Source organism: Melospiza georgiana, chromosome 9, assembly GCF_028018845.1.
Source record: "Melospiza georgiana isolate bMelGeo1 chromosome 9, bMelGeo1.pri, whole genome shotgun sequence".
NCBI lineage: Eukaryota > Metazoa > Chordata > Aves > Passeriformes > Passerellidae > Melospiza > Melospiza georgiana.
In genome coordinates this window covers 5834470-5862366 of record NC_080438.1, presented here as the reverse complement: position 1 = coordinate 5862366, position 27897 = coordinate 5834470, and the positions used below count along the sequence as shown (strand labels likewise).

General features: G+C 37.4%; 1 protein-coding gene across 1 annotated transcript; it reads left to right on the top strand.

Moving 5' to 3' along the window:
- Window positions 1–27882, top strand: CCDC180 (coiled-coil domain containing 180). Its single transcript, XM_058030226.1, has 37 exons — window positions 1–54; window positions 554–780; window positions 1605–1687; window positions 2870–2979; window positions 3067–3195; window positions 3351–3461; window positions 4532–4627; window positions 4870–5033; window positions 5196–5315; window positions 6004–6083; window positions 7052–7140; window positions 7585–7704; window positions 8293–8466; window positions 8972–9087; window positions 10316–10442; window positions 10866–10929; window positions 11531–11775; window positions 12423–12541; window positions 13077–13252; window positions 14317–14497; window positions 15020–15166; window positions 15425–15569; window positions 15774–15890; window positions 16300–16398; window positions 17288–17401; window positions 18076–18314; window positions 18902–18954; window positions 19689–19770; window positions 20747–20818; window positions 21743–21809; window positions 21993–22137; window positions 22499–22659; window positions 23446–23583; window positions 24580–24691; window positions 24936–25041; window positions 25577–25715; window positions 27113–27882. Exons 2-37 carry the CDS (start codon window positions 683–685, stop codon window positions 27242–27244), a joined length of 4470 nt encoding a protein of 1489 aa, XP_057886209.1. The 5' UTR covers window positions 1–54; window positions 554–682; the 3' UTR covers window positions 27245–27882.
- The last annotated feature ends 15 nt before the right edge of the window (window positions 27883–27897 follow it).

Genomic DNA, 27897 nt, shown 5'->3' with positions numbered 1-27897 from the left:
CGGGAGTGACATGTTCACAGAGAGGAGGGCTGCAAACAGATCTTCAAGGCCAAGGTAAAAAAAGCAGAGAATTTGTCAAAAGCCAAAAGAGTTTGTTGTGTTAGTCAGTTTTCTGGCTGTTGAAATTACCCCAGGTCAATTTCAACATTTCTGCTTTTGGTTTGTTTTAGTGAAAAATGAATGTGTTATCTCCAGCATATGCTCTCCAGTGCATCTACATGTGTTCCTATCTCTTTGTTGGATATCAGGTTATATTAAGTCAGAATCATAACACAGCAGTAAAGCATTTAGAGGCATAGTTGGCCAAATTCAGGCATTTCTCACTCTGCTGTTAACTGTTTTGGTAACTGTAAGCAAGGCAACACCATCCAGTTACTCCACTTTCCCTCTCCGAGGAAAAGATTATCTTTTTTTTTTTCTCATTTTGAAAATAGCCTTAGATGAAAATGATTGTGTGTGTGGCATGTAGGGTTCATTATTTTATCTTTCTCTTCTGCTGTCTTTCCCCTACTATTTTTCATTAATTATTTTGTTGCTGTTTTCCTTTCTGTAGGTTTGAAGGAATTCGGATTGTTGAGATTGTGGTTCTTGGAAGGCACACTTAGCCCACCTTTTGGATGAAGGAAAGAAGACAAGGAGCTCTAAGAAGAGTAAAAAGCTCACTGTAAATAAGCATTCAGAAATGTTTGCTGATGCCATGCCATCCCCAAGGAATCAACAGAAAACATGTGTTGTAAAAACACCCATCAGTAACTTCACAAAAACACCACAGCCAGACAGGTATGGAACAGAAGCATAAAACCCCAATTATATGTTCATAACTAAAGGTATGAAATTGACAGATCTTCACTGGGAATTAGAAACGCCTGAATTCTTGGTCATAACACTAATAATGTGCAATAGACTGTCTCCTTGCCAAATGTAAATTTAGTATAATGAACTGCTTGCTGCCCGTGTAAGTGCAGGCTAACAGACTAATATTTGCAATGGCAGGCATATTGTATGGCTTTCCTTTTAAAAAGAAATTGTCTTTGCTCATAGCAATCTAGATAGACACCCAGTCTGACACATATATTTTAGGTTGTATTTCCAAGTAAATGGCTTACATGATGATGCAGTAAGATAATGTAATGAACAAGAATGAAGTTAATGCATCCATCCTTTTTTACCCTAAGCCAGCTGCTGAATAATGATACAGGGATTCTCACTGACCCCAAGGACAAACACAGTGCCCAAGCTGTTGGGAAAAGCACTGGGCAGATAAAGGCTATTTCCACGTTTCTTGCTAGTGTCTCCTTAAGAGTTCATGGGATTTTTACCTTGTAGAGCTATTCTGTAAGTCTCTGTAGTTTACAACTTCTGAATCTAGCATGTATTGCTCTAATGCCATCCTGATAGATTTGAAGTTGGGATCTACCCAGACTTGAGTTTGTCTCAGAAGAAGCAACTTCAATTCTTTGAATTATATTCTTTAAAGTTAGAATGATGCTTATGTTCACTTTAATGTTACATTTTGCCAATTAAAGTGTATTATGCTATTATGTTAGTCCCTCTTCTGGTGCGTTTGTAGTACAAATTGAAGCTTTATTCTCTTTCTGTTTCAGACTACCTACAACTTTTCCAGAGGCACAGGGAAAGGTAGATGCAAGTTCAGCTGAGGAAGTCAGAGGCCTGCCTGATGTAGTTGGTAAAATTGGTTTCCCTGAATGCTTTATTTTAATTTGCATTCACAGGAGATGTGGTACATGTAACAGGTTTAGCTGAACAAGGTACAAAGTTGTGCTGGTTTGAAAATAAACCAGCAGGAGAAATTAACCCCATAAAAATACCTTGTAAGAGATTTCAAACTGGAATTACAATTTAATAGAAAGATTACAGCAAATGCAATGATACAGAAAAACTGGTTGAAAACCACAAAGTCAGAGTACAGCCTGGCACCCTGTTGCACTGTTGCAGTGGTTACAGTGCTGTCAGAAGGGGTAGTCTTGTGGAAGTTCAGGTCTTCCTCTGGATGTCCAGTGGTGGTGGTGTCCCAAGTCCCCAGACTGCTTAAATTATATACAGTGGGGTTCAGGTGGTACATCCCCCAGTGCAGAGAGGTTCTCACAACGATGTAATCACAATGGAATTATGTAGAATATTTTTTTTTGAGTCCATGACATTCATTTCAGCTGCCCATTCTGCTGTCAGTGCATATTCAGTTCATCATGTCCCATTAGCACAGATGACTGTCACTGGATGGATGATGCTGCTGCTTCCCCAGCTGAGTTATTATAAGAATAAAGAAACACCACCTCACCTTGCAGGGTTTGCCTGTCTCATTTTCACACCCAGCTTGAATCCTGAGGGTCAGGTGTGCACTGAAAACCACCCATCATTAACAGCTCATCACAAAATGAGGTAGAGGGGAGTAGAATACACAGTTTGGTTGCATCCACTTTGGCACTCTTTCTCCTGCTGGGCAACAAAACTCAAGCTCAGAAATGGCCTGACACATTTTTGATGATTTGTAGGTAATTTTGAAGATGAGAAATCTTCTAATGGACAATTTCACAACTGTTTTTTTTCTATCACAGGTTATATTTAGACGATAAATTCCAGTTTTGTTGCGATTTTTTTACATCATACCTGTTGACATGATGTAAAAAAATGATGATTAGTTGATAGTTCCATGCTATTATCCTTGTGAAAATCAGAAGTTAATAAAGGAAATTTTAAAATATGCCCTAGTACTTTTAACCTGCATTTGCTAAGATTGCACTTCCCATGGAAAGATGTTGCACACTGAAAGCTGCATTAACTACAGCAGTCATAGTGTAGATCTAGGGATTTATTCCAGGCTATGGAATCCTCATTTCTTCCCTGGCAGTTCGTGAGGAAGCAGGCAGCAGTGCATGGAGGTACCTGGCAGAACGGCGGCAGAAGCGTCACGATGGGGCACTCACTGAAATGCAGCAGGAGCTGGACTGCATTGGCAGGGTAAGGCAGGAGTTTCTAACTCAGTCGTGAGTGCTCTTTCAAGGTTGGGCCCAATATTCAAATGATCACACTGACCTACCATTATAGGAGATGGAAGCCTCTGTTTTGAATCTTCAAGAATTCCTTCAGCTCAAAGTGATGAAATCAGATGAAAAGAGTAAACTTCTATTTGAAAAGATTGCATCTGACGTGGATTTGGAAGGTTTCTCATTTGAAGTAAGGCAGCTCAGAGCATTGGCTTACTTGTATCTGCTCTGTGTAACATCTTCTTATGGCTCACTGGAATCCTAAATTATTGGGGTTTTATTTTAAAAAATTTCTTTTATATATATTCACTTTTCAGTAAAGCTGAGAGTCAATTTGTATTGCAGGGTTTGGAAGAGCTCTGGAATATGATCCATGAGGAATCCTCAAACAGAAGGAAGTGGATTAGGGCAGTGGATGACTCCCTAAAGGAGATTGAAAGGAGTCGAGCCATGAAAGTGAGCTGTAGTTACTTAAGCAGAAGATTGTTATTTGCTGATATAATGCTGGGTGCAAAGCAAAGAGTAGCTGGTTTCCACAGGAGTCACAGGTTTGCCAGTAGTTCTGTTGTGTGGTGATTGCTTTCTTTTCACTAATAAACTATTCACTCATTTTATACCCACATAATCAGGAGAAGCTCCCGTTTTCCTAGTTTGAAGGTGTTCTTTTCTTTCACAATTACCTGTACTAAAGGTGCAAGGAATATGTGAGCTGCTTTTATTTCCCTGGAGGGTCGTGTAGGTCACACTTCGATTTGGTCTGTTATTTTTGGGGGGCCATACCTATTCTGCAGTTGAGGAGGAGCATAGACATGACCTAGCTGAATTTTAGTTTGGGTTGGATGGGTGTTGGTAGCAAACATGTTGCAGTTTTGTAGCCTTCAGCCTAACCTGTAAAAGTCATTGCACATCATAGGAAATGTTTGGTTAAAAAAATGGATAGATTGTGGAAGAGCTTGCTGCACTGTCCTTGTAGGCAAAGGAAAGCTGTTTGTTCTACCAGTGCCAGTTTCTCCTCTCTTTGTAATTCAGGTATAATGAAAAGGTCTAAGAGTATCACCAGTAACCTTTCTGTTGGATTAGTGATAGCAAATGTCAGAGATGAACACATTTGCTTTAATTTTGTGTTCACTTAAAACAGGCCCTGGTGGATTCCCTTCAGATATTTGAAAGGAATTTGGTTTGATTTTTAAATTCATGTTGCAGCCTATCTGCAAAGCACTCAGTTATCACAGATATTAAAGAGAAATCAGCTGAGTAGTAGCAAAGAGGAATGTTTTAGCTATTATTTTTATGAATTACTGAAAAAATCAGTTTTCAAGATAACTAAGATTAATATTTTAAAATTTACTTTCTCAATTTGTGTCATTCACTTAATTTTAATTCACTTTAATAGATTTAATTAATGAATAATGAATCTAATGGAATTCATTTTAATGGAAAAATTGTTCATGTAGTTTTTTAACTTGGGAAACTGATATTTGAGTTAACTTGGCATTGTTGTTTTTCTTTATTCTTTTATTGCACAGATAGCAGATGTACTGACCAAGTATACTGTGAAACTGGAGGAAATTTCCTTCTTCTTGAAAGCTGATGTTCACAGGCTCATTAATGATAAGGCCATGGTAAATGTTTTACCTGGGGCAGGATAGCAGTCTGAATATTCCTAGAATGTTGTTTTTTCCCAGCTGAAATCAATTATTTTTGCCTATCAATCACTGAAATATAGAGAGATTTCTACTTTGCATGGTATTTGTTATCATTTGTATTCTTTTTTCCCCTCATTTTGTGTAGAAAACAAGTTTTTTTTTTTGGTTTTGCACGTTGTGTGCTGCTTCTACTCCTGATTTTATTTTTTAATACACAGACTATAAACAGAGCACTGCTGGATAATGAGAGGGCAACTGCCAAGCTGCTCTTTAATCTAATGAAATCAGAGCTTGAGAAAGAAAAAATGCATCAACTGAAATGGCAAGAGAGAGTCAAGAACTGGAAGCTCATCCAAAAGAACTGTGTAGTTCAGAGTTTCAGGTCAGAAATTTTGCAGTCTTATTTTAGGCAATGAATAACACAAAGTGGCCTGTGTTCACTTGTGGTTTCTATAAAACAAGTTCAAAAAAGTTATTTTTTCCTTTATAAATATCATATATGATATCATGCTTCCATAATACATATCTTTATTCCATCCTGCAGAGAATTTATGGCAAGTGAAGAAATACAGAATCCCCCAGCTGTGAAAATGGAAATGGAAAACATGATAAAGGAGCAGATTGTACTTAGTGAACAAAGACTGAGGGTTTTGCAGCACATTGGGTATGGCAAAAGAGGATATAGCATAAAGGAAATCAGTTCTTTCTGGAGTTAATGAAGGGCTTGGCTACAAAATGCACTTTGCTTTCTGTCAGTGTGTGATTGTTAAATTCAGCAGTAAGACAGGGTCTAAACCTATTTTTCTACAGCTATTTTAGTGGAAAAAATGCTTTCTTGGTTTTCACTGCACCAGCTACACTAAATAGGTGGTGATCGAGGGCTAAAAATGCAGGAATACAAAAGTAAATCTTACTGACATTTGAAATGTGGTAGAAATGGGCAGACAAAGATGGGTGGAGAGCTAGAAGCTGGTGCTTTTTTTCTCCATGAGATTTAATTAGTGTAATAAATTAAGAGAGGAGTCTGGATAGAAATCTAACACTGCTATGTTTGAATTTCCATCCTGAACACAAGAAGCATTTTTGTGCAACACATTACAGTATTTACAGGGAGTTCTTTTACAGTGGATGTAGGAGCAAGGTAGATTACAGTTCCTTGTTAGGTAGTAAACAGTTGGCCTTGAACAACAGCAGTCTCTTTGGTTGATTTGCATTGCCAAGATGGCTGTAAATAAAATAAAGCACATTAGTATGGGTACTCTGATTCATAATTTTGTATTTTATAATAGTTCTATATACAACTGACTGGTTTGTATTTTAAGACCCTTGACTCTTGTTTCCTACTTTGATAGAGCCTTGTTGCCTCCAACACATACAAAATCTGACGTAAATGAATGGTACAGAACTCTGGAGAATTTAAACAAAAGTATAGGTAAGTTGGGAAATAATAAAAACAGTCTGGAATTCAAGCAATACTTTCTTTTTTCCTTAGACAGTTGCTTTGAAAATGCACGCTTGTTTTATTCTTGGTTCCACATGTTCCCACATACCTTCTCAGTGTCTTTGAGCTGGCAATAAGACCCAAAGAAGCTGCCTGTGACATCACTTTCCTTTGGCTGGTACAAACACTTGTACAGGGTGACATCTAGCAGGAACTGGATTGGTTAGAATTAATCTGGGGAAATAAAAGGTTAATTTTGACATGGATCAGTTCTCAATCATACAAAAATACTTTTTAACTCTTGGGAAAGGAGAAGGGAAGAAGTACTCGAGGTAGTTCCTTTCTCTATGTCCTGTAGTGTGCCCATAAACAGCTGTGTGTCACATTCACATTTTCTAAAAAATCCCTTTGCCCAGGATTTTTCTCCTGGAAAGCTGAGAAGACTCAGAGAAAAAGAAAAATAATTCTTATCTCATTTGCTTCTCCTGTGTTGTGCTCACATGTGGAATGTGTTTGGAGATTGTTTACCCACAGGTGATTGTTTCATTGGATTCTGGTGTGAGTTGTTTTCACTCACTGGCCAATCAGGGCCAGGCTGTGTCAGGACTCTGGAAAGAGTCACAAGTTTTCATTGTTATCTTTTTAGCGTTCAGTAAGTATCCTTTCTGTATTCTTTAGTATAGTTTAGTATAGCATTCTTTAATATAATATAGTATCATAAAATAATAAATTAGCCTTCTGAGAACATGGAGTCAGATTCATAATTCCTTCCTGCCACGAGATACAATAATGTGTATTAAAACATCATTTGATTGGTTGTTAGTGTCACTCAGGTGTGCAGATACTGCTGGGATCTGTTCCCTCTGCTGAGATTCAGCACAGGGCCTCTGTCATGTTTCCTTTTCACACTGCACTGTGAAATACAGAATTTTGACTGTAGTCTGTTCCATATCATTCAGACAGCCATAATGCAGAGTGTGTGGAGAAAATACGTGTCCAGTATGAGCTGGTCCAGGAAAAATGTCAGGAAAAAGTGCAGACCTGCAAGGTGAGTGTCCCAGCTTTGGGTGTAGTAGCCGTGGTACAGTGTGTCATTACAGTAAAATGTGTTTGAGAATCCACCAGACATGGAGCTAACAAGTGAAATTAGTTTTTAACCTCTGTCTTATTCTGTTCAAAGAGTAACCATCTGTTTGGTTTCACAGTAGTATTTGGTATTTGTACTTGAAATGTGTAAAAGTAATGAAGGGGGTGCTGTCCTGCATTTATGTGCAAGGACTCGGCCTTTGTGCTAAATCTGTCTTATCTTGGCAAAGAAATTCCACCTCTCTGCCTCAATTTCTCCCTCTGTATCAATTGAAGTGTTTACTAACAGAATGTGGGGTCTAGGAGGCTGAGTCTTTCTTTGTCCATCACAAGAAAAGAAACACTAAGTTTAGCCATGCTCTCTGAAAGTCATGCATGTCAATAATTTGCTATTCTTTTCATTTAGATGACCCTGTTGGATAAGAACATTTGCCCAGCAGAAGATGTTGAAGTTGTGCATTCCAAAATGCTTCAGATGACTGAGAAACTTAAAAACAAGTTTGAAGAAGAACTGGAGCACATGGATGTATGTTGATTGCATTTATTTTTATCACTCCTTGGGATTAGTCTGTGCTTCCTGTGCTCCCTGCAATGCTTTCTGCATCCTAGGCTATTGATGTCACATTAGAAAGAGGTCCATAGGGTGACTAAACACTGCAAAGAAACAAAGTTTAATGTGGAAGAGTTTCACATGGAAGTGTTCATAATTACTGTGTTCATTATTTGTGATGTATTGTATTTTTATTATGGTTTATATCTGAAAGACATATGATAGACATGAATGAGGTACGGCCCAATCTGCCAAAAGGCAGAGGAATAGATTTACATAAAAATGACTGGGAAGTTGTTTATAAAGAGACAAATTGTAGAATGTGATTCAGTGCTTTACGATGCCAGAATAAACAAAAGTTTTGATACTCTCAGCTTGTAGAATAAAAATTCTTACTCAGTTTACTTGGATTTATTTTTTTACTCTCCACACAGAAGACACCATTTTGAATACTAGTCATGTAATAACTAGGCAGCCTTTTATCATGTAACTTATCATCTTACTCAATCATTTCACCTTCCAGTAGTTTAAAAATAACTTGTTCACTTGAATGTTTTTCTTTAGCGTGATTTTAAGGAGATGCCTAGATGGCATGAGCAGCATTGTCAAGGCTTGTCTAGCTGTGTTCAGGAGGCCATGGATATCTGGGATGTTCATCTACTCCAACTGTCCCAACAGGATGATGTACTTGAGAAGAAAGTAGATGAATACAGATTGGAACAGGATAACATAATACAGGTATAAACATAAAAACAAGGATGTGGCATAATGTAAAGAAAGGATTTCTTAATACAAAGAACCTTCTGGAATTCAAAATAGCTGCCATAAAATGAAAAATATGGTATGTGACTTTTATATTGGAATTTCTACTTTGCAGTTTCATTCTGTCAGGTGCATTTTTACTTGATTCACACTGAATGGACAGTCCTGTCTTATTCTTGATATGGCAAAAGTGATAAAGATCACTGCTGCTTTCTGTACAAAGTGGCTGCAAGTTGCTATTATGAGATCTTGTGCAGGTATGGAGGCTGGTTGGATGCCAAGTTCTCATAGTTAAAACAGCCAGCTTGGGGTGGCAATGTCACAGCTGTTCATTATCTGGGAAGACCTTCATAGATGATGAGTTTTGCTAAGGTCTTGCTATAGAATACATGTACATAATCAAATTACTTGAATCTTAAATAGTTATGGAGATTTTAGTATATACTAAATTGTTTTTACTAGCTTTTTAATATGGCCTCAGGTGCGGAAAGATAATCTGGATACAATTTTGGAAAAAATGAAAATGGCCAGCAGCGAAGAAGAGCTGGAGGAATATTTGAAGAATGCCCTTTCTTCTTTAAATCAAATTAGAACTAGGTAAGAATTTTGTATTGTAAAGTTAAAAAATAAAGCATATTTTATGATGGATGGTACTACTTAGGCCTTGTTTATGTTGTTGTGTGAAGGTATGGAAACATACATTTTACTTCATGTAAGAATATAAAATAATGTACATATTCAACAAGATTAAGGCAAATAATACCCACAGTTTAGGAATGGGACCAAGAAAGACTGCTATCATTCAAAAACCATACCACATCAGTATTACTGTGCATACCATCACATCCGTACATTATTCAGAAGGTAAAAGTAGTAGTTCAGCAATCAGAAGTTGGTCTGCACCATCACATTTTCACTCACAGACTTGATTTCATTCAAAGTTGCAAGGACTAAGATCTTTAAATAGCCAGAGTATTTATTTTGGCAAATTCTGTTACCCTTCTTGTGATTAGGCATTTGCAACCTTAAAAACCATATAAAAATTGGTACAATAGTGTTCTCCTTGCTAAAGACCTTAGCAACAGATGTGAAACCTGAGAGGAAGCAGTTCTGTTCCCACTCCCAGGAGGTTTTTTCTGCCTGTTAGATCAGAGGCACATGGGAAGAGCAATATGGACATGAGGGGCAGATTCACACACCTTCACACACCTTACAGCAGGACTGTGGTTAGAGCTGGGGTTTTGATACTCTTGATAATCATTCAAACAATTTTTAAAAAGCCAGAGGTAAGAGACCAAGTGAAAATACAGTGTAACCTATCTGAGTACACACATAAATTCCCCATAATTATCTTTGTTTAGGAGACAAAGCAAATGTAAATATAAATGAAAACAAGTATGAACATTGATTCTTTTTGAATCTAGACTCAGCTTGAACAGTTAGGTTTTATTTTCAAGTAAAATGAAAATAAACCAGAAAGGCTCAGTCACAGTTGAGCACAGTGCAGAACTAACATGGAAGACAGTAATTTGACCTCTCTTATGTAAGCAGTTTGAATGATTTCCCATCCAAAAGGGAGGATGTAAAAGGCTTTATTGTAAATATTTCTCAACTTTTGTGCATTTATTTATTTGTAATGAACTAATCTCTAACAAGGCAGGATGTGTTTGTATTCAGTATAAACAGATCAATGGCAACATTTAGCCAAAAGGTTTTATGAGATTGATCAAAAAAGTTAGATTTAGATATAAAGGCACTGTAGTCACACCTAATTTTATGTCTATACATACTTGAGTCTCTTAAACAGTGATCTTAAATTTGACAGGTATGAGACATTCAAGCAGATTGTAATGAATGAAGTAATGGCTTATCCAAAAGCTATTTTGTGGGAGTTGATTTCTTACAGTATATCCATCAGCCAGCATTTTAGTGTGAAGGAAATCTTCAAACAGGTAAAAAGAAAATTTCCCCTGATTTAAAACCTTACTGCTGTATTACTTTTTCACTTTAGAGAAAATTTACATTACCTTTAAAATTCAGATTATATAAAGTGCTGTTTCAGCCATTGAATAAAGTGCTTTTGCTAGAGATAGCAAAGGGATAACAAAGCATTTCTCAGTCCCACACTTTTAACTCTGTCCTTGTTACAAACAGAATTTTAGCAAATTTACTTGGCTTTTGAATAGAAAACTACAATGTAACACACAGTAATTGATTTGAGTGCTACAGGTTCTTTAGCTAGTGAGTGATCTATTCAAGACTATCATATCTTATTGAAATAGATACATTTTGAGAAGGGATATGGATTTCTTAGAAGAAAGCAAATCTATATTTTAAAATGGTGTGATGGATGTTTTTTGTTGTTTTGCTTTTAGAACTTGCAAGGCACTACAGACTCCACAGTTGAAGATCAAGATAATACCTCAACAGTCCAAACAGGTATTTCTGCTTAGTTGTTTTTCAATCTGTATTTCTTTGGATTGTAACCAGAAGAACTCTGCTTTAACTGTAAATAAGTAGTTGAGGCTTCAGAAGGTCAACATATGGTTGAGCAGCAAGCTGAGAACATCTTGCAAGGAGAGGAAGGAGAGGAAAATCACAGAGTGTCCTGAGTTGGAAGGGACCCATAGGGATTGTGAAAGTCCAACCCTTGGCCCTGTCCAGACACCCTACCAATCCCACCCTGCATCCCTGGGAGCATTGTCCAAACCCTCCTGGAGCTCTGGCAGTTTTGGAGCTGTTCCCATTCCCTGGGGAGCCTGGGCAGTGCCAAGCACCCTCTGGGCAAGAGCCTTTTCCTAATATCCAGTCTAATCCTCCCCTGTGCCTGGTCAGAGAGCAGAGATCAAAGCTGCCCCTCTGCTGCCCTCAGAGGAGATGCAGCTGCCAGTGAGGTGTGACCTCAGTCTCCTCCAGCTGAAACAAATGCCCTCAGCCACTCCTTGAGTGGTTTCCCCTCCTGAACCCTTCACTATCTCTGTGTCCCTCCTTTGGAGATTGCTCTAATAGCTTTATGTCTTTGTGACCTTGTGGCATCCAGAACTGTCCCCAGGGCTTGAGGCAAGGACATCCCAGCCCAGAGCAGAGCAGGATGATCACCTCTCTCAACTGGTGCCAGAAGGTAGGGACAGTAGTAAAAAATCAGCTGGAGAAACGAAGCTAACAGAGAAACAGGTGATCAGGGCACAGGAAACTGAAGAAACAGAGGAAGTAGAAGATAAGAAGAGTATTCCTCATGACAGTGAAGAAAATGAGCCTGCAGAAGAGGGACTAAGCATTACACAGGTAAGTGAGCAGGAGAATAAATTTGAAGGTGAAGGCAGTCTTGTCCAAAATAAGGAGGAATAGGAAGTCTTTTTGCTGAGAATGAGTAGAAAGTCCTTTTTTGCTTAGTTTGCTTACAAAGCACACAGGGCTTTAGATACTTTTATGGGGAAAATGGAGTGAATAAAACACTTCACAACCATTCTTTTGGGTCTTTTACCCTTGTAGAAACCCTTTGAATAATTTTTTAAATCTGTCTTTCATCACAGCCTGTGGTGAATGTTTTTAGCTAAGTATTTGTACCCAAGTATTAATTTTTCAGTTTCCATGAATTTATTACCATAACAAAAGCCTTTTAAAACATTTTTAACTCTGCCTGTGTCTTGCAGGCATATAAATATATTTATATATAAATAAAAATATAAATATTGCCAGCACTGTGTAAGTGTCCAGATTGAGAATGAGAACATTATTCTAAATTTCCTTAGGATTCTTACACTTGCTGATGCACTATTGATTCTATGCTGATACCTTTAAAAGTAATGTGATAATTTCCAACAATTTCCCAGTAAGTGTCCACGAGCAGTGAGGGATAAAGTGTTGAAATTGCCACGGAGGTTTTTTCCGCTGCTAGTGGAAATACTTACACTGTTCTTGGACTTCAACAGGCAGGAAAGACTGACATCACAGAGAGTTATTTTACAAAATATGAAGAAGAAGAATCACTTCCAATGTACCTGAAATATGTACTTATCACAGAAGCCATGTTTGTCGAACTGAAAGAAAGGTGAGCTGAGAACAATTTCTGTTTGTTCTTTCTCTTTATGTGATAGACAAATTTCAGCTGTTTAGAAGAAACATTAGACTAGAGAGGCAAAAGTTATCAAATTATTAGTATATAATTAGATATTTGTATAGTAAAATTTTTAATTATAAAATTATGCTTGTACAATTATTATGTTATTCCACTTGTTAAATTGATATAAATATGAGAAAATATTTACATTGCTTTGAATCCATGGCTGTCAAAGTACCACAGAAACATTAATCTTTACAGAAAATTCATATTTTATGGAAAATTATTTAGTGAGAAAACATATTACAGAAAGACAAGTAATTTGCCCAGATTCCCTGCCATGAAGGTAAAATGCCTGATACTCAGTAGTGAGCAGCTAGCTCAGAAATGCTATCAGTATTTTACAAATGGTACTGAAACAGCACCTTCCTATATCCAGAAGTTGAATTCTTAGAAATAATATATTCAATAAATTCTTATTCATTATGTACTATTCCTCACTGTAATGTTTCTTTTTCAATCATAGGATTCGCCTCTGCTTTTTTGAACACTTGGAGAAATGGTTTGCAGAATCCTTGTCCAACTCCTATGTCCTTGTAGCTGCCAAGAAAGAGGAGCTGAATTCAATACTCCTGCTGCATCTTAAATTGCATCAGCAAAAGCTGGAGGAGATACAGACGAACATCTACCATGTTCGAGCTGGTATTGACATCTTTTTGTATTCTGAACATCACCATCCTAAGTGGGCCAAAACCTGTTTCAGCAGTAGTTGACTCGGTTATAGAGGACAAGAGAAAGCAGTTGAGTGTCTATGAATTCCCAGTATATTATGCTACTCACATATTTTTTAAATAACATTTCTATAGCTCTTCTGGTTTGTGCTGTGTTATGTTTGGAAAAATACACAGCAGTGCCTTAACAACTGGATTATAGAAGTTGAACATTCTATTGTCAGTGTTTGTGAATTCTAATCCAACTTGAAATTATTTAACAAGAGTTAGTGGTGTACAAAAAATATTTTAAAAAGTGTTGCAGAAAAAGAAATTAGCAAGTGTAGAGAGCCAAAATGTCAGGGTGAGAAAACATGAGAGGGAGGATTTAATTCTGATATATCACTGAGCAACTACAGAGCATCTTCTAATCTTCCTGCATTTTTCTCACCATAAAAACCTGAAGTGTTAGGTTTTTATGGTAAGAAAAAATATTTTAGACAGGTTTGTTGGTCTTTAACATATAAGTTAAAAAATTCTTCGTTTGGAGAGTAGGCAAATAATTTTTCAATTTCCTTTTTTCTGCAGAGAGAGGACAGGTTCTTCTTCTGGTAGCTTTCTTGAGGTGATTGGCTGGTTCTTGATTTATGCAGCTCTCATTCCAGAAGAAATACCAAAACTGATTTTTTTTCCTTTCCATCATAAAACCAAGGTTTTTTTCCATTAAAAAATATAACCTTTAGTTTTGTTACAAGACTGGCAACAGAGAGATAATGGAGATGTCAACAATGACCAAAAATTAAGGAAAAAGAATGCTTAGAGCAAACAAGAGGCATTTGTGGTTTGAATGGTTTAGAGCTGTTAAGGATGTACGTCCTTCACAGGAGAAAAGTCAAAGAAACCAAAGTGAATATATTTAATTTGTATATTTTAGCTACTATGAGCTCTGTCTTTGTTTATTTTGCTGCTGCAGTTGATCACAGGTTAACTGGGCATTGTGATAGCTCACAGTAAAGAGGAAATAATGTCCCTATTGTAAACTTCCTTTCTTCTCAGCAAAGCTGTCACTTCACAAAGAGAACCTTGAGTGCCACTGTAAAGTGCTGGCAGAAAGCCTGGAAAAGGAGAAAGCTGAATTCCTCAAATTTTCAGACCAGCTACAGAACCTGAACACAAACTTTCATTCCCGAGTCCAAAACTTGGAGTATGACTTTCTCCACGCTCCTGTGACTGGGCAGTAAGTGTGCCACTGCTGTTGCTGTGAATCTGCCTAGTTAATTACTCCTGATTGCTGTCTGAGATATTTATGGTTTGCATTCTGAACCTGTTTTGTGTGTCATTGCTCTTCAATGAAGACTACTTCATAAAACTTAAAAGTATAAAGAGTTTCATTCTCTTTCCCTGAAGAAATTAAAATCAGGACTGAACACATGGAAATTCTCATCTCCTTTCAAAGTGCTGGCAGTCTTTAAGTAGAAGAGATGTTTCATCTGTTTAGATTTTATCCAGTTTACTGAATGTGCACAGTAATATCAGTTGACTATTTGTTTTTGAAGAGAAGTGCCAAATAGTATCAGCTGTTGCTGATATCTTCCATGGGTTCATCCAAACCATCCCAGCTCAGGGAGTTGCTTTGAGAGTCATAAATCACTTTGGAGTCCTCAGGTTTTTTCATGTCTTTACAGCCAGAACATGCTGAATCATCCTGTGTGTTCCTCTTCAGACAAGTTTTCTCTGTTTTTTTATTATTTGCTGTTAGATCAGTTTCTTCTAGCAATAATCTGGAATCAGAGCTCCACAACCAGCTGGAATCAATCAGGATTACTGTGAGAAGTTACCAGCAGCACTTGGAGGAAGCTTTTGGAAAACTAAGGGATTCGAATGTGGATTTTCTCAAAAGTTGCAGGTACATAGATTTCATGGAAATGTTGTTTATAAATGGTGACCTAGTTCTGGAAATCGGTGTTTATTGCATAGGCAGAACAGTAAAAGTAAAGTTTATTTTGTTATTCATCTAATTTCCTATTTAGAAAAAGAAATGTATCTTGTTAAACCACAATTATTATGCTGTTTTCATCACATTTGTGTTGTTTCAGGGCTGCTTAACTAAAATGGTCTTGGAGTAAAATGACTCACAGCCAATTGTTTATATGTTTGCTTTCAGATTATTTTCAGAGAATGGTGACTTTACATCTGAGGAGGTAAAGTTTTTCAACGAGTGTCTACAGAAAGAAAGTAAACAAATTGACTTGATTGAAAGTTCAATCAAGAAAGATGTGGAGCAATTAAAGTCGAGCTACTTGAATCAGGTATGCAGAATGATATTATTTCAAATGATGTTTTCTGTTGACATATATGATGCAATTTGCAGTCAGCCTGCTTTCAGATTAGAACTGTCAGTCTGTCCTGTTTAGCAGTCACGTGGTGGAAAAAATTGGTAGAATGCCAAGTTCTATAATTTGAGTTTTAAAAAGTGAAAAATTATCTGTCTTTTGTTTCTGACATTCTTTAAGGCTAATGAACTTCTCAAGCAGTGTGGAAAAAAGTTTGCTTCTCTGTCTCTGAGCCGAGCCTTTATGGAGAAGGTCCATCAATGTTTGAGAAAGCTACGACAGCAAATCAAATCAGAGGTACAAACAGGAACATCAGAACTTTGCCTAAATTCAGTATAATAGTTTTCTTTTATACTTTTGAGGAGATTTTGGCCGATTTCATAGTGGACAAATATTACATAATTTTTTATGTTAATTTAAGACTGGTTTTCTGTCACTATCCACTTAAAAAATTATTTTGAATACTGCTGCAGCTGTGCTGGAACACTATGGCCTTGCAGCACATTGAGTATGTACATCTGAATTCACCAATATTTTTGTATGCTGAGCTGCTTTTGTGAATTACTGTTTTCAGCTTCTCCTCTGAGTACCAGGGATTTTTAACGAGTTTTTTCAGTGGTTCTAATGGTTTGAAAGTGGAGCCTCTGAAATTCCTGTGAATGGGGATTTTGCTTTTCCAGTTTCCTAAAGTTTGTTTCTGCTTTAGGTAGCAAATTCCAATTTGCAGTCAGTCACATTAAAGTCTTACCTGGAAAAGATTGAGCAGAAGAGAGATGCTTATGTTCATTCTACTGCAGATAAAGAAGTAAGTTCTAATCAGGATGTAATGGTATTTAATTTGACTTGCTATTAATCGTTATTAATTTAGTATAAACTAATATTTTCAAGAAAGACTTGTTTCCTCATATTTGGGTTTGGAAGAAACACAGAATTTTTGTTCAGAAATTCAGCTGGAATAGAGTTAATATCTTCTCAGTAGCTGTTGCAGTGCTGTGGTTTGGATTCAGAATGAGAATGGTGTTGATAACTCAGTTTTTGCTAAGTCCTGTTTATCCTAAGCCAAGGACTTTTTTTTTCCTTGTCTCCTGCTCTGTCACTGAGGAGGTTCACCAAGGAAACTGGGAGGGAGCATAGCTGAGACAGGTGACCCAAATTGGCCACAAAAGGGATATTGCAGCCCATGGAATGTCATGTCCAGTTTATAAACTGGGGGAGTTATCTGGAAGGGCCATTCTGGCCCCTCGGGAAGGGGGGTTTGGCATTGGTCAGCAGGTGGTGAGCAATAGTATTGTGCATCACTTGTTTTTCACTTTTTATTATCATTATTATTATTATTATTATTTACCATTATCACTGAATTTCACTTTATTTTAAATGATTAAATTTTTCTTAACATAAAATTTTTCCTTTGATTCTCCTCCCTATTCCACTGGGGCAAGGAGGGTTGTGCTGTGTGATGCTTCATTTCCAGCTGGGCTTAAAACCACAACAGTCCTTTTTGGACAGTCAGTACCTGTTTTCCTGTTTGCCAAACCAAAACCTCAGCCTCTTATACAATCTTGTTGCTTCCATGTATGTGTACATAAACTGGTGACAGAACAAAGGCAAATAATATTGTTTGTAAGAGTCAGCATGTGTGAAAAGGTTAGAACAGTCAGTTTAGTAAATACCATCTGTTTTATCATATCTTTCAGGCTTTAACCTCTGAAGAGTTGTATGCTTTTGCCAGAGAAATGTTGAAAGAGCTGGAAAAGAGGAGCAAGTATCTTGACTGTTTTGTAGTAAAAGCAAATATCCCACCTGCCACTGTAAGACAACTTTCACATTCTCTGTATTTTATTTAATACTGAGAGAATTTCATATGTACATGTTTCAATGGCTTTTCAGATTTTGTGCTTTCAGTTCTCAAATGAAAAAAGAATCTGCATTATGCCAAGGTGTCAAAGACACTAAGATTAGGACAGCCCTTTTTTTAGAGGTTGAGTAAATCAGCAAGTTTCCAAAATGCTGAAGAGATACATGGCATTGCAATGAGTTACCCCGTTCTTCACAAGAGTTTGTTTTCAATGTGTAGCACTGTTCAGAAGTACATATTTCAACGGTTTCTTTAAATTATTTTTTTAAAAAAATCCCAAATGTGTCCTGAAGGGATTTTGTTTTTATCAAACAGGTTGTGTTTTCTTTCCTCCCTTTTCTGGAAAGTCTGTCTTTATTTTGTAATCTCAGTGGATCATTGTTTTAAGAGTATATCCTTAAGTACTGTTTATGATTATTGTGAGAACTTACTTTTAACTGCTTTGAAGTGTTTTAGAGCTGAATAGCTGTAACAACATTGCTGTTAGAATGACAAAAAGTTTATTTCAGCCTGTGAGCAAGATATTGTCTGTTTAGAAAATCTGCTCTAGTAGTCAGTCATTACATGGAATGCTTTCACTTACTGCCTGCTGTGGTCTACAGGGCTTCATTTTTCTTCCCATTTCAGGAGGCCCTCACCACTCCTGGCACAGATGGGACATTGCAGGAGCACTCAGCCACTCCTGACGTGGATCAGAGGTCACAAGCTTCCTTTGCTCCTGCTGTTCCAAGAGACAGTCTCAGTTCTGAGAGCAGAAGGATGGTGATGGGACTGGATCCTGACAAATTCCCTTTGTTAAATCCAAGTGGAATGGGTACATCAATATTTGATGATTTGGCTATAAAAGTTATTGGAAATTTAGCTGGGTAAGTACTTTATTTATATTTTATTTTATAACTTCTTTGCCCAGAACTAGTGAATAGACTGGTCATAGGTAATACTACTAGGTATTTCCTAATCAGTCTAAATTTAAGAATTAGTCTAGGTGAGATTGCTTTCTTTTTAAACCCAAGATTTCTCATAGCCAAAAATACCCCTTTGTGAGTGACATCTAATATACAATGATAAATTTTAGGTATTTTATTTTTGTCTTCTAGAGCCTTATTTTAGTTCAAAGTGACTACCTGCTACATAGTTGACTGAATATACAAAGTGTAAAATGAAGAGTGTGACAAATGTTTGATTTCCAAATAGTATTTGAATGCAGTTTTGCTTGTAGAAATTCCAAAATTCCAGTTAAATAATCAGTCCTATGAAATTACTTCTGTATACACTGTCAGTTGTAAAAGTAACCCTATTTTTTAAATATTATCTCAGAAATTTAACTGATTTAGCACATGATAGGGATAGAGAAATTGCCTAGTTTGCTATACAATATAGTATAGAACATAAAATGACAGGATATGCAGTAGTACTTAGCTCTTTTTTTTCTTTTTTTTTTTTTTATTTTCAGATTTGACCCATCAAAAAAATACCGAGACCTAAATCGGGGGAAAAAGATTCCAGGTGTGCCTGTACTTCTTTTAATATTTTCTTTTCATCTAAATTGTAGTTCCTGGCATGTGGCTCCTATGCTAGGAACTCTGAGATATTTGAGCTTCTCAGCTCTTTCCCTGAGCATCTTTATTGAGATAAAGATGATTTTGGGCTCCTATAGTGATGAAAGCTGCGGAATGAGATGATAATATTATAAAGAGTGCCTGTGTTTGTGATAGCAAAAGGCAAATGGGTTGAGAAAAGAAGCAGAATAGGAATCATGAAGTATATAGGGAATCAGGGATCCTTCTCACACTGTGTCATCATCTACTCAAAGGTGAGCACAGAGGTAATCTTAGATGCTCCCTACCTAGTGTTCCCATTTCCTTATCTCTCTTCTGCAGACTCTGACATTTCAAAGCCATTTCCAAAGCTTTCACATCTGCAAGTCCCCATGACCACCAATACTGTGAATGTAACCTATTCATTCTCTTTCTTTTCCTGCCTCCAATTTACTTTAAATCTTCTCCACCTACCATGTATTTTCTGTGACATTCCTGGGACCTTTACTGCTGTTGCCACTTTTGAGTTACTTCAGGTTACTATGTGACAGAAATGATTGCTCCAGTAGTTGTCCCCTCCATCTTGTAAGGAAATGTTAGAGAAATAAGAATACAAAATATATATATACCCAAAAAGCACTTCAGTTGGCATTTGTGCAATATTCTTCTTTCCTTGTTGACTATAAGCTGTTCTTCCCCCAGGAAAGAAGAGGCTATCTGATGCACATTCTCAGAAGTCTTCTAGCAAGAGGTCATCTCGGGATGAAACCAAGAGAAAAAAAAGGTACGACCCCTAAAAGGAGGAATTCCACTTTAAATATTCCTATGCAAGAATTTACCTAAACTTTGTCTATCCATTGAAAGATTCTTACGGCTTGTTTGTATAGCCTTCTTTCCATCTGCTGCTTATCACTTGGAATCTCTTACCTGTTTATGTCCCCATGATCAGCTTTGTGGGGTTTTTTCCCACAGATTTTGACTGGAAAAATATTATTCTTCTCCTTCATCTGGTGCTGTTTTCTATTTTGAATTTGTTGAAATATAGACTAACTCTTAAATCAATGTGGCTAAATTTTCAGGTGTGACTCAATGGTTTGTCTTCAGCTTGCTCCACAGATTGATGAAATGAGCTACTATAATAGTGAAAACAAAAAATTTTTGAACAACTGAGAGTTTAGAAGAGAATTCTGAGAATCTTTTTCCATCAAAATACTGTCTTTATATTGTCATGGTTTGGGAATGGTATTCCCAATTTTGTGCTCCTAGCAAAACACTCCAAAACCTGTGCTGCTTGCTCACTTCCCTTTCCCTGCTGCACCTGGAGAGGGAAAATTGGAGCACAAAAGGTGAAGATAAAGTTGAGATAAGAACAATTTATTAGAAACAGCAGCGAGATAAAAAACTAATAGTAACAGCAACAATGTTAATAGCAAAGCGTACAAGACAGGCAAGTGATTCACCATGAGGAAACCCCTGAGACTGCCACCACATTCCCCAAGAGCAGGGACCCTTCCAGCCACCCCCACAATGATGAGAGGTAGAGAATAACCTCCAAGTCCTGGCCATACCCCCTCCTGGCTGCTGCAGAAATTAACCCTGTCCTGACCAGAACCAGGACACATAGAATACTGGTTCTAGAGTTAGGTTTTTACCAATTTTTCTCCAGTTTCATCTCTGTCATATGACTGACAAGCTCAAATCATCAGCCAGAGATAGAAAACACTTGTGGATAGTTTCAAATTAATGTTTTTCCTTTCCAGTGAAAAAGGCAGAAAATCTCTTACCAAGGATGATAGATCCCAGATATTTGGAAAGAAGCCTACAGAGTCTGAGTAAGTCATGTATTTCCAGAATAAGAAGTGAATCTATAAAAACCCTCTATGTTTTTATAGAGGTATATTCTATATACCCTACATGTATCTATGTATCTGTCTATGTATCTATCTATCTGTCTATCATTATGACTTAGATTCACCATTGAATTTTGAGGTATTTAGCCTTGATATTTGTAGGTCAGAGTAGTTCCAGAGCAGTTCGTTTTTGCAGTGTAATAATAGTGAAGATGTAAGGCATCTGGTTCATTCTGTCTAATGTCTGAAGCGGAGGTCTTATTGGAGCCCATTTTGTACATTTATAAGAAGTGGGTGAAGAATGTAAAATAGCCTCTCTTTCAATTATTTTCACACCAAAGAAGACAAATACATTTTATATCTTTATTCTTGTATTCTGTATTTATTGGAATAAGCAAGGTTCCATTCCCCTTCTCCAAGAAAATTATCTATTGTTTCTTCATATGTGCAGCTGTAGACTAGAGAACTGAGATGTTTTGTACATGCCATGCAAAACTATTGAAATTAACGCTTAAGATGTTTAAGTGTTTGGGAATTTTATTCTATAGTGTTTCAAAATGGTTCCAGTAAAATGCTAGACCCACCTTGAAATATTTTTGCTTTATCTAAAATGCATGGTAAGCTCTTTGGGCACAGGAATTTGGCTAAGATTGCTTTTTTGTGACAGTGACATGGCTGTGCTCTCCAGTGAGCAATTACAATAGCCCCTTGTCCTGGCTGCATATGAAGATAAGTTGTGCTAATGTGGGGGAAGGTTCTTAGGCATTCTGAACACTGGTTTGTGTATGCTCTGAAAAATGTACTAAATTAACCTGAACAAAATACTTGAAAAACAGTGAATATTGACGGTATGATTATTTAACCATGTGATGATATTTTAAAATTTTAATTTTTTTTTGTTTTCAGTACTTTTAAGGGAATTATTTTGAATATTCTCTGGAATGGTAACAACACCTTGCTCTGTCTTGGTGAGGTAAGGAAATGTCATGTTCTTTAGTCAGCTCTGTTTTCATAGTTGTGCTCCTGTGTCAGAGAAATTATTTGCTTCTTTCAATATTTGGTAGTCCATACATTTTCCTTTCTTCTCCTACTGTTGTTTACCTAGATTTGATGTGTTTAAATGTGTTATTTTTCTGGTTTATTTTTCCCTTGGCAGGAGTTCTATGGAGACAAGAAGAATCCTTACTTGGGGATGCTTGAAGATCTGCCAGACACATTTGAACATTGGGCAGACATGATCAGAGTGAAACTACTGTCATACCAAAGGCAGACAGATGATTACTACAATTTTTGTCTTGGGGGTAAATTCATTCAGTTAAGACTTGCATTTTCTTGTGTATGTAATTTTCATGTATATATAAGGTGAAAATTCCAGTGACCAAGAATTACATTGTTGTCGTAATCCATCACACTCAGTGGAAAAACTCCATTTGACTTTACTGGAAATTGAGCCAGTATTCTTTTTGTATGTTTTATCAGCCACAAAAAGTGTAGCAAAGGGCACTTGACTAAGTTAAAAGACCTGTCCAAAGTCACATCTTTGAGCAAGTGTATGTTTCTCAAAGCATTGCACCTAGAAAAAGGAATGTCAGGGACACAATCTCTGGGAGAGAAAATTCCAGGCTGTTTGTGTCACATGCACACCCTGTCTTTTCCAAAAAGAATTTCGGGATCAGCTGAAGTGGTTTGAGGAGGAGCTCTCTTCTGTTTCCCAACTGGTGGTGGAAAGTCTTTTAAAAGAACATGAGCAGAAGCTCAGCTCTTTTACTGGGCATATTCAGCATCTCTTCAACAGACAGCTGAAAGATTGGGAAGATATGAAGGTATGTACGATGGACATACTAGAGTGCTTTACAGTGTAACCCATGGTAAGTGTATCAGAGTGATAACATTTCATTTTTCTCATTCTCACTGTTTGCTTCATCACTCTCTGCTGAGCTGACCACAGAGTTTTCTGTGTTTGCACTTAGTCTGCTTAGTTCTCCTGGAAGCTTTGGATTTCGTGGAACTCTGTCCCTTCTCTCCCAGCTTCCAGCACTGAGCTGCCTCTCTCTGATCTTCTCAGCTCTGCCTTTCATCTTACACTTGGATTGTCAACTCTGTGAGGGCTGTGACCTTGGAGTATGGCCAGACAGCTCCTACTGCATGGGTGCGCTCCTCTGTAAAAACTGTGATGGAGGGATAATGAAATACTATATTTATCATCATCCATAAAAGAGGCATATTTTGTCAAATAATATCAGACTGAGAATAGAAACATAATGGCGATCACACAGAAAATGCTAAAGTGTCTTGAGATTGTGTCTGAGTATTAAGAATTAAGTAAAAATTACAAATATAGAGATATAAAAAATACTTTATTTACCACATGGTAGAAGAGATGATTTTTTATTGAAAATAAATCCCAAAGTGAGACCAGAGGCCAGCAGACAGGCAATTTGGTGCATATTGCACTGCAAAGCTTATATCCAGACAGCCAAGAAGTAGCTCCATTTTCCTTGTCTTTCTGAATGCCTTTATAGAAAATGTTTGAGGTTTACTTCTTCCTTTTTATGACTGACAGTATATTCTCTACTGAAAGCATCTCTTTCTTACCTACTTGCTTAAAGACTATGCACCGGAGAAAATTACATTACTCCCTGGGACACCCAAATAACTGCCTTCAGCTGGAGGCTTTGTGCCAAGAGGAAATGAAAAGGCAAAAAGATCAAACTGATGGTGTTCAACTGAACACAAAGATGCTGCAGGTAATTGTAAAGCCCCTCCTTAATGTGAACTTAAATGTTTTATTTGGAAAGAAGGTTGTATTTTGGATACATTCTTCTTCCCCATCCAAAGGAAACTTGAAATTTTTTGCAGTTTTAAGCAATCCTGTTCATATATTGCTAAACTTTTAAGTGGTATATTGTCAGCATTAGATCAATATAGACATGAATATATCTGCACACATACAGCTGCTTAGATATATTGTAGAACTTATTGATATTTAAATTATTCATAGAATCTACTGGCTGTGAGCTTTATGGTGGGAGGAGTATTGGCTGTGGTGGTGATGTCCTCTGGTTAGTTCTCTTACCTCCAGACAACAGATTCCTGGAAGGGTTTCTTCTCTGTGCATTTCCTTAGTGCAAATAATGTCACTTTTCTACATAAGATTAAGAACTGAAAAAAGCTGAATCTACAGGAGAGATTCAGGAATCAAAATACTTTTCCCCCTTTGCCCCCTGGGTTAATTGAAGGTTGGTTCCCCAGCATTAAAGCCTGTTGTTTTGTTCTCTCAGGCCACTTACTCCAAATTGTACACTGCCTGAGAGAACTGATATTTTTAATTCCATAGTATGTCCTTCTGCTCCTAGCTCTGCATACAGACACAGAAACACAAATACCTGATTGAGAATAACACCTGGGCTAAGCACTTCCACCCAAAGTACCTGAATTACAAAATGATCTTCTCTTTGGCTAGAAGCTGCTTTTATCATGTTTAACCCAAATGTGTAACTACTAGGTACATGTACTCAAAACTCTACAGTTTTTTGATCTTTACATCATCAGGCAATGTTAAGAATACTGCAGAGACACTTTAAGACCCTTTTATGTGCAGCTTTGAGCCTTATGTCTGTTATCTGCAGCTGCTGCAGAATGTCAGGGTTTGATATTTGTGTAGTCTTTCAGAGCCAAGTTAAAAGGAGAGGAGATCCAATTATCAAAGGAATTCCTCTCACTTGTCTCCAATGTTGCAACAGGATTGTGCTGCTGAATGTGCTCAGAGCTTTTTTTCTGCACTGGCTGCCCTGACTGAAAAGCTCCTGTTGGAACAAGATGATACCATCACTGTTGATGATGTAAAAGCAGCAGGTAAGAAAAGAAGAGATTGCTTGTTCAGGCCTCCTCTCCCTTGTCAAAGATTGCAGCAGTCTGTCCCTAGGAAGAAGAGGCTTTGACATTAAGATTATTTGATTGAAATTAAAAGATTTGCAAAATAAAGTGTGCAAAGCTATTTCTTGAGTGTGAAGAGCATTGAGCTGCACAATTATTCCAAAACAGTTGTATTCCTGACATTGTTTTGTTTCTTGTGAGCATATCTTCTGTTACCTCCCAGGAAGTGAAATACCCACTGAGAAGATGCCAACTTTAATGTGCCGTAAACAGTCTGAACTTCCTCCAGGAACCTCCAAAGTTCAACAGTCAGTCAGACGAGGAAGGAGGTAGTATTTGGAGATACTGAACACTGTTCTGTCAAATTCCTCTGCTCTGAACTCGTAACAAGCCCTGTCCTGATAGTTTTCTCCTGCATTGTTAAAACTGCAGCTGATCATTAGTAATGTCATTGAACTAGTAATGGGCTAGTTGGAATGGGTAATGATTTTAAAGAAAGAATTGCAATAGATCCAAATAAAAGTGAATTACATATAGTATTGCAAAACAATACCATGTCACTGCTATTGCTGTGCCACTTGTTTGACACTAGTTATCAATTCATTACATTCACATCTATGAATTGTCTGTGTATTGTCATTTAGAAGAAATTAATTCTATATTGTGGAGAGATGCTGATGCTTTCAAAGAACAGGTAGTTGTACTAAACAAAGACGTTTTTAGGGTAAACCTTTAGTGGGAAAAAAAATAAGATTGATCTTTGGCACCTTAGTACAAGCAACAGGAATTAATATGATCTGTTTTCTAACTTCTTTCAACATCTTTTCTCATGTGTTTGTTTTGGTTGGTTTGTTTTTTTTATAGGTCTTGGCCAGGAATACCTGAGACTTCTGTTCCTGACACTCCAGACTATATTCTGTGCCCAGGAACTGCATCAGTTTCAACAGCTAAGACTACCCTGGGCCATCTGGCAGTGGTGGATGCAAGACAAGCTGCATACACGGTGGGTCTGTGGGGAAGGACTCTTGAGTGGGCTGCTGCTGTTGTGGGTTTGGTTTTTTAAGAAGACAATTACAGAATCTTAGTTGCATGTTTAAGTTTTTAAAGTACGCAGTGTTTGCAGATCTTAAGGCCATAATATCTGTGTGAAGGAATCCTTTCTTGTGTCCATTTCTTTGTGATGCTGTCAGAAGCAGACAAGGTTGGTTCCTCATGGAGTCTTCTCATTCCATGATATGATAAAAAGGAATTGCTTCAGCAGAGAAGCATGGATGATGTCAGAAACAGGACACTGCATTTTGCAGCATCATAGTTCCAAAAGCAGCTGTGCCCCAGTGCTATTGCAGTCCTGCTTGTTTTCCCTCACCTTTCTTTCTGAAGCCTTTAGCTCCAGCCTTAGATCACAAAAGCTGATTTTCCCATAAAAGATGAAGAGTTGTAAAACATTTCATACCTATCTTATATCCACAACTATCACAGATGACTGTTTCCACCATCAAAATAATCACTCTTTCTTCACTGAGTCTGTTAAAAGAATGCAGACAACTCTGCCTCTGACTGGAACAGACAATGGTTCTCAAAACAGCAGTGCTCAGAAGTTAGGGGAATATTTTTATGTTAAATCACTTGGAGATGTCTTTATGCATCTGACCTGGAAGTAATTGTACTCCCACTGAACCAAATAAACTTTTAAAAAATATCTGGTTTTAATAGGAGAATGTAAAAGATACTGTCAATGATGGCAAATGCCATCAAAACATTCAATTTGCATGTGTGTTTTATGTATCTAGTTCTGGTGCCCAGGAACCTGATTACAGCACAGATTTGAAGGGAATGTGGTTGTTTGGATACAAATGGTTAGATAAAAGGGTTGGATATAGAATGCATGCACACCACAGGAGTATTTTCCTCCATGTGTGTTGCATTAACAATACAGTACTTTGTTTTGCAGCATGGACTCTTTAAGAATAATCAAGTGCCTTGAGGTTTTTATGGTAGTCGACAAGTTTCTGTCTAGAGGAAACAACTTTTTAGCAGTTTTGTAATAGCTCAGTGGATACTTTTGAGTTAAGAAGTTCCAGGAAGAGCCTGAGTGCATCCTGTGTTGTCTTGAGAGAAGGCAACTCCTTACTCATAGGAACTAATGGAAGTGAGATGAAGGTCTAGCATTTTAGAAAAATTTAAATATTGCTGATAATTCAATTTCAGAAGTTTTTAAAAGGAACACAGAAGGAACACAGCTAATAGTTAATTACTCATATAGTTCTGTTGCCAAAGGCAAAAAATAAATGGCCTCTATGCAGTCTTCTAACACAATGGATCAGGACCTGGATTTAGGCAAATAAAAATATATTTTGTCACTACTAATTTTGTCCTTAATTGTTGGGGTTTTTTATACAGAAATACAAAAGTAAAGTTGAACAGCTGTTTGCCCAGATCGAGGAAGAAAGTGCAGCTCAGCTGCTGGCAATTCAGCGTTGGAGTGATTGGTGGGAACAATCTGTCCGGAAGATAAAGAGACTCTACATCTGAGATCAGTCACATTTTGCTGAGCTTTGTTGGTGTAAATTGACAAATTTGTATGTATGTCACTGATATTTTTTATCTTATTAATCTGTTGCATTGAAAGAAGCTACATTTTGCCTTTTTGTTTGTTTTGCCATGTTACCACTTGTTTCTTCATATTCAGTCTTAAGACTACTACTATGCTCATCTTTACATAACCACCTAGTTTGGCTTACAGTATCACCTGTTACCATTCACATGTGTCTGTGCATGGGCACTTAAAGCATATTTATGAGCAGAGTTTACAGGATTTTGTTGCAGTTTTGCCCCTGAGAGCTGGTTTGGTCTGAAAACTCCCCAAGGCATGAATGAGAAAACTCCCCAAGGTGTGAAAGAGAACTATCCCTAACAAAGCACCCTTGCATCAAGGCCCCTGTGCCCAAGCATCTCTTCACAGAGACCTCTGGCTGGAGATAGCCAGCCTGGAAAAGATACACATTTTATGTTGTCTTGGATCAACAAGCTTTGACTTGCCTACCTTTCCCATTCCTTGCCTCTCCTCTCCTACCTTGTGTTGCCTACTGTTGCCTACCAGTTTCTCTCATTGCCGTGCCTTGCCTGCCCCTCCATTGCCTTGCTTTATCTATCCCTCTTTTGCCTTTCCTTTCCTTTCCTTTCCT